Source organism: Neomonachus schauinslandi, chromosome 4 (genome assembly GCF_002201575.2).
Source record: "Neomonachus schauinslandi chromosome 4, ASM220157v2, whole genome shotgun sequence".
In the NCBI taxonomy this organism is placed as follows: Eukaryota; Metazoa; Chordata; class Mammalia; order Carnivora; family Phocidae; genus Neomonachus; species Neomonachus schauinslandi.
Window position 1 is genome coordinate 2,710,378 of NC_058406.1, and position 13,688 is coordinate 2,724,065.

The following is a 13,688-nucleotide window of genomic DNA, read 5'->3' on the forward strand; positions in this document are numbered from 1 at the left end:
GGTGATGGTGGTGGTGATGGTGGTGATGGTGGTGGTGATGATGATGATGATGGTGATGATGATGATGGTGGTGATGGTGATGGTGGTGATGGTGGTGGTGGTGATGGTGGTGATGGTGATGATGATGATGATGGTGATGGTGGTGATGGTGATGATGGTGATGATGGTGATGGTGATGATGATGATGGTGGTGGTGGTGGTGATGGTGGTGATGGTGATGATGGTGATGATGATGATGGTGATGATGGTGATGGTGGTGATGGTGGTGGTGGTGATGGTGGTGATGGTGGTGATGGTGATGATGATGATGATGATGGTGATGATGATGGTGATGATGATGATGGTGATGGTGATGATGATGATGATGGTGATGGTGGTGATGGTGATGATGGTGATGATGATGGTGGTGATGATGATGATGATGATGGTGATGGTGGTGGTGCTGGTGGTGATGGTGATGATAGTGATGATGATGATTATGGGGATGTGGGAGAAGTTGGAAGAGAGGGACAGGGAGGGGGAGACCCAGCCATGGGTTGTGGCTAGGAAGATGACACATGGGCACATAGGTGGCACATCTCATCCCACAGGGAGGTTGGGGAAACGTTCCAGAGGAGGTGACACTGAACTGAGTCCTACAGGACCAGGGCAAGCTGGCCAAGGAATATGAGCACAAGGAGGAGGAAGTCTCCATTGTCGACCACTGAATACAGAGGCCTAAGGACAAGTGGGATGATGAGGGGCAGTGGAGGGGCTGGGCCAGGTAGGAGGTGGTGTGAACACCCAGGAACATGCCTAGAGGGGAGAGAAGGCCCAGGCCCTAAGGAGCCTCGTGTGCCATGCTGAGGTCTGCATTGTATCAGAGCAGTAGGGAGCCACTGATGAATTTTTAGCCAGGAAGTGGCATCACCATGACCATCATCCATGTCCCCAGAACTTCGCAAGTACCTACTTTGTGCCAAACACCATTCCAAGGACTGGACCTATGGTGACTCCACATGCCACTGAGAACTCCCAAGAGGTAGAAACTAGTGTTCATCTCATTTTATAGAAGCACAGAAAGGTTAAGCAACCTGCCCAAGGATGCACAACTGAAATTTCCTGTGCAAAGCCAGAGTGGGAACCCAAGCATCAGTCCAGAGCTGCACCTCAGCCGTGCCTCTCCATTGCAACATGGATCTAGTTTGCCCTTGACCTTTGATGGATGCCATGGCTCCTGGGAAGGTGTGGGCATGAAGGGGACAGAGTTGGCTGCAGAGGATTTCAGAAGTTTAGACACCCAAGGTCCCCCATCCTGTAGTGTGTGGGGACCTTTTGCCTCTGACATCGGTGCCTGGACCTCACTTACCAGACACATTCATCCTCAGGGACTCCGTCATTTTATTAATCCTGCTGGGTAGAAATCAGAGGTTTTTTCCCATCAAGAGTCTGAAAGCTCCATTTTCAAAAGATGCTTCTCATTGTACAAATGAACAGCCATCTTCTTATAAAGCATTCTGCTTTGAAATTCTGGGATGAAAGGGCTGGAGCACCAGTGATTGGAGTGGTGGTAGTAATGGGAACAATAATCATGATCATCATACTGCATGGTGATTTTATTTTTGAAGTTAGGGAGGGCTAATTAGTGCTCTCTGACTTTATGCTCAAACCCCATGCCATGCCCTTCCTGAAAGCCGGAATACTATCCGGCCGAGGAAAGTGGCTCATGCAGAAATAGGGCTTTGGAAAACTAATGCTCTCACCTTGATCTTTCTCTTCCCGGCCCTAGGCCTTTTGAAGATCTGGCAAAAATGCATTAATGCCACACAGGAGCCTCTGGGACCACCAGGGACTTCAATGTGTTAGAATCCAGGACAAATTCCGTAGCAGCTCAGGGTCACGTGTCTATCCTGCACTGCTGGCCTTGGGACATGGTGATTTCTGCTCTGCCCCAAATCCAGGGTAATCCCTCACCTTGGGCAGGTCAGTAAGAGCCTCTGAAAGTAGTGTGTGCATAAAGACTCAGAGCCACCCATACGTGGGATGTGGGAGAAAGGGGAAAAGTGGACTCCCATCCCCAGAGGACCAGTCAGGCCCATCACACCGGGTGCTATCGGCCGCACCACCCCCTCTCCCTGATGTCTGCCTCCATGGCTGCTGGGAGCACAGGGGGTTGCCTGCAGGGCAGGCTGGGCAGGGAGAGACAGATGTTGCAAGATGCTCACATCAGTGGGCCATCCCTGTAGAGCTGCAGAAAAGCAAGGGAAATCTTAGCCAAAAGAGAAGGAACGGAGCCTTCCAAAGTGGGATATGATCTCCAGCCAGGAAACTCACGTAGGCATGCCCACCATGGGGAAACCCTGGACAGAATAGGCAGGGTGGCCCTTCACCCTATACCTTTCAGAATAAGTGCCCCATCCCGGTGGGTTCTGAATCCTCGAGAGGCGGCCCGAGGAACAGGTAGCACCTGAGGGGGGCTGGGTGGACTCCCTGCAGTCCTGTCCTGGTCACTCGGACTGCTGCAGCAAACACCACCCACCGGGGGCTTGGACCACAGAACGGTAGCTCTCACGGCCTGGAGCTGGGAGTCCAGGACTCTGTTCCTGGCAAGAGCCCTCTTCCTGGCTTCTTGCTGGGTCCTCACATGGCAGAGAGAATGAGCTCTGGTTTCTCTTCCCTCCTTGTAGGACCCCTCCCTCATAACCTCATCTAATGCCAATCATCTCTCAAAGGCCCGGCCTCCAAATACCATCACACTGTGGGGGTTAGGGCTCCAGCATATGAGTTTGGGGGGGCACAAACATTCAGTCCCTAAGACCTCCCAACAATCATGAGGCAGGTGTAACCATTATCCTGATTTTGCAGATGGGGAGGTGGGGTGATGTCACTGGCCTGAGGTTCGGCCAAGATCTGGATCTAGCAGCTGGCTCTTAACCACTGGGCTACCCTACCCCATAGGCTGACCAGGAAGCAGGCAGGTGCAAAACAAATGTGTCAGGACGTGGACGAGGTGAGCAGTCAAGTGGATTTTCTAACTCTGTCCCCAGAGCTACATTTTTGCACTGGAAGTCCCATCTGGAAGCCTGGGGAGGGGGCTAATGTTCCGCAGTACCAATGATCGCAAACACCCCCTGCACACCTAATCCAGACCCTGCTAAGGTTGTGGCAGCCCCCGATGTACGTACCCCATGGGGAGGACCTGGGTGTTAGCCATAGTGGCCGAGAGCTATGCCTCTTACCCAGGACTTATCCTGGGCTGCCTCCGGGGCTGATAATATTCTCACATTACAGGACTGCTATGGGAAATAAATAGCTCAAATTCATAGATCACTTGACACATAGTAACTAGGTTATAATATCAACTAGAATTAGTATATTTATAATCATCTTCATCATCAGTCTGGCAGAGAGTGGGCATTCAGTGATTTTCTGAATGAACGAATGAAGGAGTGAATGAACAGCTGTGTAAGGTTAGTGATCATACTGTGCCCATTTTATAGCCAAGGCCAGTAGCCTGCCAATGGGTCTCCATCTCCTTCTTCCTTAAAAAAAATGTTGACGATGTAAAGAACATTTTTTAAGAGTAATAGTTCCATATTAAAAATAAATTGCATAAGACATCTGGATTCTCATATCTGTGTCCTTATTTAACTTTATGATTGCTTTGGTTAAAGTTTATAAAGAAAACCTGGCCTCAGACATATATGTAGTCAGGAAATAGTCTTTTCAGACAATCGTGAGCTTCTTGTTTGATACTACACTAAAATTTGACAAGTGGTAGTTTCCTAAACGTTAGTTGTAATGAGAAATTCCATATTCACACGTTTTGCCCTGTATTAAATTAAAATATATTGGTTTATCTTACTTTGGATGGCTCTTTCACCTATGCAGGATTTTTTAATTAACTTTTTAATTTTAATTCCAGGAGAATTAACATATAACAGCTTTATCGAGATATAATTCCCATGCCATACAATTCAGCCATTTAATGTGTGTGATCCGGTGGTTTTTGGAATATCCACATATATGTGCAACAATCACCACAGGGGATTTTAGAACATTTTCATCACCCCCAAAAGAAATTGTTCCCTTTAGCTGTCTCTCTCCTGTTTTCCTCAGCACCAGCCCCCATAGCCCTAAGCAATCAGCAATGTGCTCTCTGTCTCTATAGATTTCCCTACTCTGGACAGTTTGCATCAATAAACAGTACGTGGCCTTCTTTCTCTAGCATAATGTTTGCAAGGTTCATCCCTGTTGGTGGTGTATGAGTCAAAGCTTCATTCCTTTTTATGGCTGAATACTATTCCACTGTGTGGACCACGTTTGTTACCCACTTGCCTGTTGATGGACATTGGGGTTGTGTCCACCTTTTGCCTACTGTGAATCATGCTGACATGAATATGTATGTGCAAGTTTCTGTGTGGACCTTCCCTCCTCATTCTTAAGACCCCTGGTAGTTTATATCTTCCAAGTGGGCTCTCCCAAAGCCTGATAGCTTTTGACGTGGGAGTGTTTGATTGATTGGGTCAGCACAAAATATACAGTCCAAACTGGGACACTTGAAGGGGGAGATGGGGCATGGTGGACAATTACTCCAGGACAGCAGCCCCAGGCAGACTGGGACACATAAGGACACCCTGCTTGCTGAGAACCTCCCTCTGCAACACCCACCTCCCCCAGATGAGGCTGGCTGCCCCTCTCCCCATTTTCAAGCAACCTTTAATAGGGGATTCCCCAATCAGAGGGTTTAACAACTATCCCCCCTGGATGTTTGGGGCTTGAGATTTGGCCGCAGGGACATGGCAAATGTCCAACCTCGCCAGCCCCTAATCCCAAGTCCAGGTTCCAAAGGCATGTTTGTCTAGTCCAGGTTTTCTGGAACTCGCTGGAATGAAATAGAGAGCTTCCTGAGCAGACCTCACTTGCCTGATTCAGCAGTCACAGAATACATTCTGGCTAAGCGAGTGGATGAATTTAAGAATGACTGACCCTAAGCTGCTGGGCATTCTGCCCGAAGGGAAGCTGACCCAAATGTACATGCGTCATTCTCTTCCTACCAAGCTCTCAGGGCACAGGTGGACTGACACCCCCCGCAGCTCTTAGCACATTCTTGTCTGCAGTAGGCAGGCACTCAATTCCTGTTGAGGAAGGTATCATGCTTATGGACATACGTGGATGTAGCACCTGGTCTCCGACAGTATTATTCTGCTGACTCTCTTCTGAGACCTGGACACAGTCCCTCCACAGCCGTTTACAGGATCATATGCTCCTGCAGGAAGAAAGTCTGGGAATATAGCTTCAGGCTGTAGCCCCTGAGAGCAGACAGAGCTTAGAACGGGGTTGGGGCTGAGCACCAGACAGGGGCCAGCAGATGGCCTTCAGAAGGTTGTCGATGGATGGTCACGCATTTGTGTCTTGTGCACCTGTTTATCATCCGAATCCCACCCTGAGCTATAAGTCCTATGAAGGTGGAGATCAGGTGTGTTTAACTTAACAAACTGGCAGCTGGGCCCTTGCACAATAAATGCTTGTTGCATGAAGAAAAGGTTAATAAGTAGTTGATGCTGACCGTGGGCCTCTTCCTAATAATGGCAACCATGAGTGCCCAACACAGTGGAGCATTCCAGAGCTCATCTAATTTAACCTACCGAGGCACACCCCTTTACTTCCCACTTTCAAGATGTGAGAACCAGTCTGGGAAGTGACGTAACTGGTCTGACTTCATACAATGGCTAAGTGTTGGAGGCAGGACCTGAATTCCTTGTTTCTTAAACAAACAAACAAACAAACACGGTGTTCTTCTGACGACCATGGGCTTCCTCTTGTTGGATACAAGTGTCCATGCTGATATTGCAGATCTCTGCCGTGGGTGAGTGGGAGGGGCTGCCGGGGGTGATGTGGGGAGGGATTCTAGTACAGTTGCTCCATGAAAAGAGATCCTGGATTGCTACCCTCACTTTATATAGCCGGGAGAAATGAAACTCCTCAAGCTCATTTGGGAAGCTATGGGCCTGATTCAGCTTTTAAACACCTGCTCCAGACACGGCAGATCTGTGCTGCCTTCTCCAGAGCCTTTTGTTGGCTCCTGCAACAAAGGAGAGCTCGGGAGCACCAGATGTCAAGCCCAGAGCCAGGAGTTGCTGTCTCCCAGGAGACTCGGCATTTGTCTGCTCTCTCAGTGAAGCCTTCAGAAACCCTGGAACGAAAAGCCGAGGAATCCTTGGCTCCACCCCACCCCCACCCCAGGTCAGAACTCAGCCAGAGATGCCCGTTAGGCATTGGTGAGGTAGGCATGGCTCAGGATCCACAGCGGGGGATGTGAAACCCACGTGGTATGTCTCTGTTCAGCCTGCTGATTCCAGGTTTCTGTCCCCCTCTTTGACTAGAACATTTAGTGGGGATAGTAAAATTCCTCCCCAGACCATTGAGAAGAAGCTTGGCCTGTGCTCGGGGTTTCCCAGCCTTGCAGGGAAGCATTGACCTGCTCCATTACATTTGTCCAAAACGTATAGAAAACCGTAATAAACTGTAGCTTGAACTAAGACTGATTTATCTTTCTTGCCTACTAGAGAGTCTGTAGGTAAGTTCATATGGATGTCCACGATGCTGCAGAGGCCCAGACTGCTTCTGTCCATTCACTCTGGCGTTCTTGGCTTATAGCTTCCACCCACATACCTGCCACCTCAGGTTGACAACATGGCTGCTGCATCTCCTGCATCCCATCTGCGTTCCAGGCAGGAGTAAGGAGAAGAAGGAAGGCAAAAGTTGTGTGCTAGAGGGTCAGCCCTCTCCCAGAGAGCTTTGCGGGAAGTCCCATCAAGCAATGTCTGCCTGCGTGTTGCTGGCCAGGACTTTGTTACGGGCCACCCCAGGTATGAGAAAGGCTGGGATAGATGCATTTTTGGCCTGGCATATTTGTCACCAACCCCCCCCCCGCCCCCGCCCAACCACCACCATAAGTTCTGTTAGTTAAGGATGAAAGGGAGAATGGATATCGGATGGTCAGCAGCGTGTAATTGCAGACACACTCCCCAGAAGACTAAACAAAAGTGCACATTTCATATAAGCACAGTTTCAAAGGTGCGATTCGGGGACCAGCTATACTATCTTTAAGAATATAATGGCCCAGAGCAATGGCTGGTACTCTTTGGATATTGCTGCCCTGAAACATGCTACCTACCAGGTTCTGCTTTTTGACATATTCAGAAAGTGGGGAATAGAATGGGGGAGAAGGGTTTTGCCTGAAGTGTTGTCCATGTGATACACTAAAGAGAGTCTTGGCTTTGACCAGCCGGGGCTGGATCACAGAGCCGTCCCTTCCCTGCTGGGTGATCTTGGACAATCCTCTTTGAACTACTTCTATGTACATACCTATGTAATCAGGCCTGAGATTCAGGCAGTGTGCCCAAATATTACAATATTACAATACTGAAATCTCTACATGCCAGTTGGAAACAGCCCCTGAACTTTCCCAGCACCACCTCATATTGCTTCAGCCCCTCACCCAGAACCCCTGCTTGACTCCATGGCCATAAGCCAGCCTCCATTCCAGTGTTCAAGCTGCATAGTGCTTAATATTTTAAATGTTCAGCTCAGCTAGGATGATATTATCAACCTTTCTGCATTGTTGTGGTGGTTAAATGAGATTAGAAATGTAAACTTCATCATGGTGGCTGATGCTTATAGACTGGGGTGAATTTCAGGCCACACTGGAGCAAGCCAGCTGGGTATTTGCTCTGCATCAGGACACTCAATAAGTGACATGTCTTCCTCCCTCCTTGGCATGTTCCGGAAGCCTCTTCAAGCCTGAGAATAACAGCTTGGACAAGGCATCGTTAGAGGAAATGGCTTTTCTGCTTGATTACTCTCCAGATTGGCTGTGAGCATCCCTGACGTCACCTGAACTTCTGCCTGGGGAAAAGGGGTCTGATGATCCCTGGCCAAAAAAGGGGGCCATAGGAGGGCTGGATGCTTTTTGGTGTGCTAAGACGTGGTCTCTCAGTAGATCCTAACTACTAATAAAACTCTTAAAGTTGATGGTGATGGTGATGATGATGGTGATGATGGAGTTGATGATGATGATGATGATGGTGATGATGATGATGATGGAGATGGTGATGATGATGATGGTGATGATGATGGTGATGATGGAGATGATGATGGTGATGATGGTGATGATGATGATGATGGAGATGGTGATGATGATGGAGATGGTGATGATGTGATGATGGTGATGATGGTGATGGTGACTATGATGAAGATGATGCTCATGATGCTCATGATGATGCTCATGATGATGATGATTTTTCTTGACTAATCACAGCTTTCCCCTTTAGATAGAAGCATAGCTTCCAAAGATGCATTATCTGACCATAGCTATTGCTATGGGTAAGCAAATCACCTCCACTACCCAATTGTAGTTGGCAAGTGCCTGCCTCTGTTTCCAGCATTAGTCAGGTGCCTGACTCTTGGATGGGTGATGCAATCAGGTCCAGAGTCCTCCCAGCCTTCAAAGTCAAGAATCTCCCTAGAGTTAGAAAACATGCTCCTTCCTTTGAAACAGATTCTGGCATTGTCAAGTTTAGGGTCTCTGTGAAATTGAAATATAAACTATCTTCTTGAATCATTGACATATGTTGGTAAATTTAGGGGACTGTGTGAGTATACAAGGTGTCACCTGGCCCTTCCTGTGTGAGCTCTACGTGTCCTCAGCCTCTATTGTCAGCGTGGCCATATCACTTGTTTTGGCCAGTGAAATGTGCACAGAAGCGACATGTGTTCTTTCCCAGCAGAAGCTTTAAGGGCCACCGTGAACTTCCACCATGACTCCGTGCCGTGTGATATGTGACTGGGGATGTTCAGGTAAGAGCAGCTCCTTCAGGTTGGGTCTCAGAATGAAGACAACATGTGCAGCAAAGCTGATGGCAACTGTTGGTGGTCATGAACAAGAACAAGAAACTGACCTTCGTTGGGTTCAGCCGTGGAGCGCTCTGGGGGTTGTCTGTTGATACAACATAATCTAGTCTTTGCTGACTGATGGGGCTTATGAATCAATTGGGAAGGGACATCAATAGTGGAGATACACTGGCATCCAGAGACCAGCCAGTGGCAGCAACCACTCCCAGGTCAGACCTCCTTCCCTGTGTAGTCATCCCCGTTTCAGGAGCTTCTCCAGCAAGGCACATTTGTTTCCAGGGAGCCTCACCCACTGGTCCTTTCTGTATGTGCTCAGGGTTCATTCAGCAGGATGAACCCATTCTCTCATCCTCCTACTACCAGGTGTCAGAACTTTGGGTGCCAGAGAGAGACTCATCCCCCAGAACAGCCGAGGGTCTGATCTCCCATGTCCCTGGTTTCCCCTCCCCTCTTTTCCTTAATATCCAAATGAGCCCCATCCCCGGGTACTTCGTGAAGTCCAGCACCCCTTCCCTCTACCTCCCAAGGTCCAGTGTCTTCTGGAGTATGGGAGAGGAAGGGGATTTTCTTCCCATCTTCTGGCTCTGCTGGCTCCACCCCCTGCCTCTCCCCCACCCTGACCTGTCCCACAGCAGAGACCCTCCCTGCTTCATCACATACTTTAACAGGATCACAACTGCCTTGGAGCAGAACCACAACGTGGGACAAAACCCTCAGACTTTGGTCTCAGCCATAGTTATGAGAAAATGTGAGGACTCAACTGGGCACTGTGGCCCCTCCCAGGGGCACCCCAGCTCCTGACCGGCTTCCCTGCATGCCTCTGCCCACCTCTGGACCTTCTCCTCTTCCCTCCAGCTGCAGGCTCCAAACCTCCGGACTCCACACTGCCAAGGGACTGTGTTCAAATTGTCACTTTATTTTGCAATGCAAATTAATCCTCTTTCTCATCATCCTTGCCCATCTAAATAGGAGAAGCAAACCTGTCATCACATTGAATCCCTAAAAGCCTTGAAATGGGTTTTTTTCCTCTATCCCAGGCCAGCTCAAATTCTTAGGCAGTCCTTTTCCCACCTGCCTTCAGAGTCCATCACTTGCTCAGACGGAGTGGAGGGAGCAAATTTCCTCTTTCAGATACACAACTGTTTGAATGGACAGGAGAGACCCGGCATTTTCTCGTGCTGGCCCTGGGCTGTGGGCTGACTGTCCTGTGAGTCACTTTGTCTGGGGGAGCCTCAGCTTCTCTCTCTGGCCCCTGACAGGGCAGCCTCGCTCTTGCACCCAGCTGGAGTTTGCAGCTCAGAAGGCAGGAGAGGGATTCCAAAGTCTGGGCACTGAACCTCCCCCACCCACAAAGGAAAAGCGACTTGGAGTTCATTCCCCACCCCCACCCCATCACAAGCAAGTTTTCTTGTGTGGGGGAGCTAGTAAGGTGGGGGCAGAGAAGATAGAGTGTGAATGCTTTAAAGGAACTTATAATAATTTTAATCAGCATTTTTCTTTCCCTTTAAAATCACAAACTTAGCTACTTAATCAAATGTCATGCTTAAGACACATTTACCTCCTTGGGAGAAAAATGAACAATGGCAGCTCAATTTGGCTTTGGATGGGTTTTAAAAATAGTCGACTGTGTGAAGGCCATTAGGTAAATGGCCTAAGAGAGCTTCAAAGAGGACCACCTGCAGGGGGTCAGCAGACTCCTTGGTTGGCAAAATAGGGCAGGGCAGAGGCGAGGGGGCTCAGAGAGACCAGTGTGCTGCAAGCTGATTCTAGGGTGTCAGGGTGTGGCTTGCTCCTGAGTGGGGGGTAGCGACCAGAAGTGGGGAGGGGGCCAGGAGAGATTTCTATAGTGGCTACCTCTGAAGACTTCCCTTTTGCACTTGCTGAAGCTGGGAGGCCTCTGTGTGTGTGTGTGTGTGTGTGTGTGTGTGACAGTCTGTGTGTTGGGATGACATCTGCCCACCCTCCCAATTCCCAAGAGAGGAGGCAAATGAAAAGGCCAGAAATGTGAGATGGCCTCAAAGTACAAGAAATCAATTACATTAATGATGAAATAGAAGTCCTGGTTTTATTATTTTACAGCACGTAAAAAACGACAATGTTTTCATCAAGAGAAAAATATAAAAACAAACAGAACACCAGGTGGGTGCTTTCTCTGGAGGGAGCTGTGCTGTACTTATCAGCACCCAGAGGAAAAAGGGAACTCTAGTGTGCCCTAGTCCTTACTGATGCGCTCCGGCCTGGGTGGGACGGAGGGCAGGCCCCCGCCCCCGGAGATGGCAGAGGCCTGCGCTCGCTTGGTGAACAACTACTGTGTTCTTCAGACTCTGACTTCTCTTCTTTCTTCTGCCAGCTTACTCCCTTGCTGTTTTCAGGACACACTCCTTTCTAGCCTAGCCAGGGTCCAGGGACCCCCAGGGGAATGTGGGTAGAACCCAAGGTGTCTTTATACATGGGTGGGGAAAAATGATACGTTTCTTCTTGCAAATTCCAACTGAAATCCAGCACTTCCTTCCGTCACAAGCGTAGGCAACAGCCACAGGGGCACGAGGCCCCTGTGACCTGCTCTCAAACCCAGAACTTGCAGCATCCCCCCATCACGGGACCGACATTTCGGCGGTCTCAAAATACCATTGCTGCATATCTCCACTTCTAAATGGCGCTGTTTTAGATCCACCCACTCATTACTTGACACAATATTAAAGAACACACATTGCTATTTCAAAACTTGGTTTTAATAGTTTGATGACACATTGCAATATAAGTGACTTCCTGATAACTCTTCCTAGTGCCCTTTAGCGTATGCATTTATAAACGTTCTGAGACAAGGTCCCCATTTTGCACACGGTTGCTGAAGGGGTCCCTGGAACCAAGGGGATCAGGACGTCCCCCCACCCCCAGCCCCACCTGGCCAGGGGCCTACTACAGGGTTGTTCTGGCTCCTGAAAGGGCCTCCCTCCTGCAGCACCCCCACTTTGTCCCGCTAGGTGGCAGCACTGTGGGCACCCCCTTCTCGGGACTATCCTGGGCCCAGTCTGTTGTTCTAGTACTTCCTGGACCCCGTGGTGGGGCTCTGTTCCCCCAAACTCCACAGGGAGTAGGCTCCGGGGGGGGGGGGGGACATCATCCAGGAAGGGCCAGGCAGGCAAAGTGCTGACTCAGCCTGCTGCTTCTTTGAACCCTAATAGCGACGCTGTGTGTGAGGCCACCTCATTTACTCCCCACAAAAATGAAAGCGATTTTACAGAGAAGGAAACAGGGTCAAGAGAAGTTAGATCAGGCACCCGGGCCCCCTCAGTGAGGAAAAGGGTCAGAAAGAGAAGTTAGATCAGGCACCCGGGCCCCCTCAGTGAGGGAAAGGGTCAGAGAAGTTAGATCAGGCACCCGGGCCCCCTCAGTGAGGAAAAGGGTCAGAGAAGTTAGATCAGGCACCCGGGCCCCCTCAGTGAGTAGACAGCACAGCCTTGTGTGCTCACCGCAAACCTTGGTTTCTTGCCCCCACGGTTCCTCGCCTCCTGTCTTTGCTGTCTTCGTGGGGAGGCAGGTCACCCGCACCTGCTGTCTGGGCGGAGTAGACCCCTATGGCTCTCAGAGACCCGAAGCCCAGGGATGAAGGGCCTGCCTGGGAGTCCAAGTCCCAGCCATGCAGGGCCTGGATCTGCCCCACCACAAACTGCCCCTTCTCAGGGAGGCCAGACCAGCCAAGTGGGGTCTCTGTGCTGACCTCACAAGACTGGGGTGATTCCAGAGCTTGACTAAGGGAGGCCGCTGCATGGGTCAGATCTGGTGTTAGTTAACTTTCCTTCCAATCCCGGGCCCGCTTCCGCGCTTGCCACAGAAGAGCTGCGCCAGGTGATCCCTGAGGCCTGCGATTCTGCAGCGCCCTCGAGGGCACCGAGTGGACAGCCAGGCCTTTGCGGGCGGTTTCCCGGGTGGGCAGAGCGGTTCGCTGTAGGTCACTTATCTCAGCGAGAGGCCCGCTTGTAGGGCCCCTCCTCCTCCAGCCACTGTCCTGCAAATACAGCCTCACCCGGAAGGCAAGGGGAAGTGTTGGGATGGGAACGGGCCGGGGTACCGGCTGCGGCGGGAGTCTGGGAGGCCAAGGACTCAGAACTCTCAGGGACTCCTCGGGAGCGAGGGCCTGGCCGAGCAGCGGCTGCTGCCTGACGCTCAACCGCGGGGGCAGGTCCGGGCTGGGTTGGGGCGGAAGGTGCTAAGCTCTGAGCTGGGACGCCGGGGCTTCTTCCGCCAGGGCCCAAGGCTGGGGGCCGGGGAGGCGGGAAGAGAGGGACCCCTAGTAGCGGACCCTCCGGCTTCCCAGACTCTGGCGGCGCCTCTGGTGCAGCTCCGCCTGGAGGAAACTTTCTGCGCAGCCTCTCGCTCCAGGCGCCCCCCAACCAGTGCTCCCTCGGGACCGCCCCCTCCCCAAATTAGCGCTCCAGGTCCACCGGGCGCACCCGTAAATGGGTCGGAACCTCGAACTGCTTCGCAGGCCATCCGGTTACCGTGGCAACACCATCCGGCGGCGCCCAGCGGTCCAATCCGAGCCCGCGGCCTCTCTCGAGCCTTTCCCAAGGTGGGGAGTGGGACGAGGCCGGGGATGGGGAAGGGGCGGCCGGGGACCCCGCCTGATGTGTCGCCTGGGCCGGGCACAGCCCCGCGCGGCGAGGCGGGGCAGAGAGCGGCAGCCGGCGCCGGGCAGGGGGCTCCGGCTCCAGTTCGAGGGGCGGGGAAGGCGGGTGACGTGAGCCGGGCCGGGCGGGCGGAGTTGGGACCCGCTCGCGGAGGCGGGGGCG

The 13,688-nt window shown here is 51.3% G+C and overlaps 1 protein-coding gene across 1 annotated transcript in view; it reads left to right on the forward strand.

Annotated features, from left to right (window-relative positions):
• The first annotated feature begins 5,789 nt into the window (after positions 1-5,789).
• The window catches only part of AJAP1 (adherens junctions associated protein 1), a 125,772-nt gene continuing 117,873 nt past the window's right edge, over positions 5,790-13,688 (forward strand). Inside the window, exon 1 of the mRNA XM_044913809.1 lies at positions 5,790-5,848. Coding sequence (XP_044769744.1) covers positions 5,790-5,848 — 59 coding nt within the window. The remainder of the gene's footprint in view (positions 5,849-13,688) is intronic.